The sequence below is a fragment of the Montipora foliosa genome, chromosome 1 (genome assembly GCF_036669935.1).
Source record: "Montipora foliosa isolate CH-2021 chromosome 1, ASM3666993v2, whole genome shotgun sequence".
Classification (NCBI taxonomy): Eukaryota; Metazoa; Cnidaria; class Anthozoa; order Scleractinia; family Acroporidae; genus Montipora; species Montipora foliosa.
In genome coordinates, this window is record NC_090869.1 from 445774 (window position 1) to 450773 (window position 5000).

Genomic DNA, 5000 nt, shown 5'->3' on the forward strand with positions numbered 1-5000 from the left:
ATGCTTGAGAAATAACTTATGACAGCAGCCAGATAGAATCCCCTCCAATACACCCAAAAAAGGAGTTGATCATCGACATCAGTGGTTTATGCCTAACTGATCAAAAACGAAAACAAAAATGTAATGAGCGTATCTTAGTTTTATGTATTTACTGTGCGCAAATTAGATAAGAGTACTAGTGTTCTTCTGGCATTGGTGGGTTCCCCAGTACAGTCACAAATGAGTCTATTTTTAGAATACCCGTTCCTGCGAAAATCAGTTATGTCCCTGAAAAAACACGGCAAAAGCAGTCACGCGTGACATCGCTTCATCTGATTGGTTAAAATTGGCGGCCCTTTGTTTGTTTTCGCGCGTAAAGTGTATCTAAAAATAAGCCCACTTGTGACTGTGATGGGGCAAGAGAGAAAGACTCTTATCTAATTCATTCTTGTTGTGTATTCTCAAGGAAAACGGCTTATCTACCGTAATTCGGAAAGTCGTTAAGTTAATTAAGACATAACATAGGTATTTAATATGCATAAAGACTTATAGATAGTAAGAAATGAGCTACTATGGATCAAAGAATGTATTCAGAATGAAGACCAGCTTACCGGAAGTTGAGTTGCGTTCAAATGGGCTCTTATTGACCGAATGCATAAATGGCGGCCAAAAATGTATTCTTTTGTTTATGTGCAAATGAGACTCACTAGCCTCGCTCTCAAGCAACCTTTCTTTTGTATTTTATCCATGCAAACGAGGCTAGTGAGGCCAATTAGCACATAAACAAAAGAATATTTTTTTGGCCGTTATTTATGCATTCGGTCTATTAAGCCCAGCATTTTATTACGGTCCTTCTGCAACTTGAAGGCCTGTTTTACCTTATACACAAACGAAATGAAATGAAATAATGAAACTGCATTAAATTGTGGGCTTGATATCAGGCGGGCGTTCAGTTTGTATACTGTGGCCGTGAAGGACCGGGGAGGAATCGGAAGCAAATTGTAAGAGCGCATTTCTGAACGGTTGGAACTGAACCCTCACAGGAACCCCCACAGTCAGGTAGGACACTTCATGGTTAATACATAACAAAAAAAAAAAACTTTGGGGCCGAACAGGGAGACGATAATCGATCGTTTCATGCTCCCTAAGTATGTCGTTTGAAGTGTTTAGTAACTCATTAGAACTATTTAATCCTGAGCACTTGTTCGGGATTTGTTAGTTTTAATGACCGTGCGGTCATGAAGTATCTTCACCTTGCCAGCATAACGCATTGTTGTGTATTTGTCATAGAGTGTCCCACCTGACTGTGGCAGATCCGTTCTGGGTTCTCAAAAGTCCCCAAAAATTTTCGGGCCCGAAAAGCCATTTTTCAAACCGGTCAGTGTAAAACGCAGACTGCAGACCAGGGGTAAAATGCAGACTGAGATTATAACGCAACTGTTGAAAAAGCCCAAACCCCTTAGAAATGCTAACCTTAGGCTTAATTAGGCCTAAAACAATATTTAGCCTTAACTGTTAGCATTTGGGCTTTTTCAACAGTTAAATTATAACCTCAGTATGCATTTTACCCCCGTCCTGCAGTCTGCAGTCTGCAGTCTGCGTTTTACACTGACCGTTTGTGAAACTGCTAACCACTCTTTTTGGAAAGCCGACTTTTTAACTTGTTTTTAAGCCATTTAAAAGAAACGTGTCTGTAAAGTTTGACGACTTAATCCTCTCTGTTCTTGAGATACAGAAGACATTGTGACACCCGAAAATGGCCCGTAAAGTTTCGGGATTTTTGAGAAACGGGCTCCTGCTCACAACTACTTTCGATTTGCTGTTGCCTCTGTTTATCAAAGCAAAGCAATGTTGATTGTGTCTTTGAAAAACCACTCCTTTGTAGGAAAGATACTTTTCGTCTTTGGCCGTCGAACCTTGATTAGAAATCGAACGCAAACTGCGGTGACAAACATGAGGCTAAACAAGCAAGCGCACAAGTTAAAAAAAGTTTTAGGGACTTGAGGTCGTTTCGTATGTCTCAACAGACATCTTCAGAAGTAACGGTTACCGTTAGCTAAATTTTTTGAAATATGTAACAATAATTTGAGTAGCTTATGAGGTAATATTGATAGTAACAAAAGGAGGTAATACAATACGAAGATGTACAAGAAACAATAAAAACAAAAGAGAATATATCCCCATAAAGATACAACTTTTCGCTGCTAACGTATTCATTTAACGTATTCATTTCGTGATCTTCCGCCATCCTTAAGTGAATACGTTAGCAGCGAAAAGCTGTATCTTTATTAATAAGTTTTACATGTGTATCAGGTATATGCATTTCAGGTATGCGCTTGTTTAGCCTTATGTTTGTCACCGTAGTTTGCTTTCAATTAGAAAGACTGCCAGTTTGTCGTCATTACAGGGATTATCAGTCACACGCGCCCTTCAACGACTTTTTATTTTATTTTTCGAAACCAAATTTGAATGGACGTCAATCAAACATTTGATTGACGTCCACTCAAAATTTAGTTTCGAAAAATGAAAAAAGGTCATTGAGGGGCGCTTGTGACTGATAATCCGTGTGATGACGATAAACTGGGAGTCTTGCTAACGATTCGATCTCATAACAAAGAATTGTTGACTGCGCATGTAACTGGTAACCGCCGCAATGCATTTTGCATTCATGCAGTTGGGATATGTATTTCCCTTTAATTTAACCAGGATAATGAAGCGAGTTTTGATTACCCGTCGTAAATCAAAGTAATTGCGAGGACAAAACAAAATAGGTACGAACCCCGAACTGAACCAATCGGAATGATTGAAAGCAACTCCTTCTAATTTACTAAAAGCCTGGGAAAATACTCTCGTACAAGGCTCAATTTGTTTCATTGGTCAAAAAAATGGCACGAGCTTTCTAATGCAATTACTAACCTTAGCACCGGCATTCAGGCAATTTCAGTTCCTCCAACAATCAATTAGTTTTACTCGGTTAATTCAACTCCTCGAGCCTTTGAGTGACAACCATACCATTTCTCGGGATTTGGAAAAGACGGCTGTTTATTAAACTCGTGTTGTTCTCGAAGCCTTACACTGAAATAATTAATTATAGCATGACAGTAACTGTGCCAAAGTAATTAAAAGACCAAAAGGACAGCAAACAACTATGAAAGAATTGTGTATTACGGTGAAGTTTGTTAGGGTATGTGTTTTTAGGTTATGGTTAAAATTGACTCCCGAGAGAAAAAAAAATTGAAAATGGGATTAATTCTAGGTTGAGTGCTTCATGGACACGTCAGTTTCTTAACAACTGGGGTTGCTGTCACGTTTTTCTAGCAACAAAAAGGCCGCAAAGATAATAATATTTGAATAAGTGAATTCAGGCTCTCTTTCACCGAACAAACACAGCGATATGGCGGTTTATAGCATCGATGCTATTTCAATTCAAATGCGTTCGCGTCTTATTTGAAGACGAAACCATCGTTTTCAATGGCTCATAACAATTCCTTCGATTTTCCGGCGTTCTGCTTCCATCTCCCAGATCCTTTCTTTCAGCAGGCTCATCTTCGCTATATAAGCAATTTAATCACTAGTGTTTTAAACGCATTTTTCGCTCCATTCGCGGTTATCGCTAACGTCTTGGTGTGTTTTGCCATAATTGTCAATCCATCGCTTCGCTCGCCATCGTGCCTCTTAATAGCATGTCTAGCTTTCTCGGATATTCTCGTTAGCGGAATCGTACAACCGAGTTACATCGCTTGTCGTCTCGGCGAAATTCACCAAGGTTACGTCCGATGCATGACCAGGATACTATATGCGAAGGGTTTTTACATCTGCTATGGTGTCTCTGTTACGACCTTGAGCGCAATCAGCTTCGAGCGCTATCTAGCACTTAGACTGCACCTTCGCTACAAAGGCCTCGTCACTGCGAAACGCGTTTTAATGGTAATCATCTTCATCTGGGTTCTCAACATTGCGCTCGCATCTCTACAGTGGGTACACAATGCAATCGCCCGAGGCCTGCACCTGTTTTCGTGGTTGGCTTTCCTGATCATTGCCGTGATTTCGCAACTGAAAATCCACGTCATCGTTCGCCACCATCGGCGTCAACTTATGAGACAACAGCTGCCACTGTCTTCCTCTAGCCATCATAATTTTAAAACGCAAGTGAAGTTAGCAGTCGACATAGCTTACGTTGTTGGAATTTATTTCTTGTTCAATCTTCCTGTCCTTGTCGTTACAGCTTTGCACCAGCTAGTCATGGGTCATATAGACACCTACGATTACTACAGTTGGAGCGAAACTGTTGCTTTTTTAAACTCATTTATAAATCCATTGATTTTTCTCTGGCAAAGCCAGGAGATTCGAGATGCTGTTAGGAAGCTTCTCAGAGATAGGCTCTGCAAGAAAGGCGATCCAGAAAGCTCGAAAGATCCTTCAAGAGTTCGAGGAAAATTTGAAATTCCTCCAAATCTGAGCACAGAGAGGCTTCGAAAGTACTGAGGGTTATCAACATCATCATCATCATCATCATCATCATCATCATCATCATCATCATCATCATCATCATCGTCATTAACATCATCACCATCGACATGAGTATTACCATCACGAGTATTATCATCATTAGCGTCATCATTAACATCATCAGCATCATGTTATCATCATCCACATCAGTATTATCATCATCAAAATCATCATTAACATCAATATCATCGTCGTAATCATCATCAACAACAACAGCAACAACAACATCATCATTATCATCATTAACATCACTAACATCACCATTATCGTCGTCATCACCAAAATCCTGTCACAATCACATCTGCAACATCATCTTCATTATCGTAGACACTCTTATTCTTTGGCTATTTCAACTTGAGTAAAAATAGCAAACAAACGTTACTTCTGAAGATGTATGTTGGAGCATACGAAACGTCAAGTTCATAAAAAGTTTTACAACACACGGTATCTCGTTATGTTTATAACCGCAGTTTGTTTGTTATCTTCATTATCATCGTAATCGTCAAAATCCT

The 5000-nt window shown here is 39.5% G+C and overlaps 2 protein-coding genes across 2 annotated transcripts in view; both read left to right on the forward strand.

Moving 5' to 3' along the window:
- LOC138000295 (tyrosine-protein kinase receptor torso-like) overlaps positions 1 to 5000 on the forward strand; it is a 355698-nt gene that overhangs the window by 163755 nt on the left and 186943 nt on the right. The window lies entirely within an intron of this gene.
- On the forward strand, positions 3425 to 4464 carry LOC137981210 (melanocyte-stimulating hormone receptor-like). The gene has a single exon (XM_068828544.1). It carries the CDS (start codon positions 3451 to 3453, stop codon positions 4462 to 4464), a length of 1014 nt encoding a protein of 337 aa, XP_068684645.1. The 5' UTR covers positions 3425 to 3450.

Coding starts and splice junctions, on each gene's coding strand:
- LOC137981210 (XM_068828544.1), top strand. CDS start 3,451: ATGGCTCATAACAATTCCTTCGATTTTCCGGCGTTCTGCTTCCATCTC.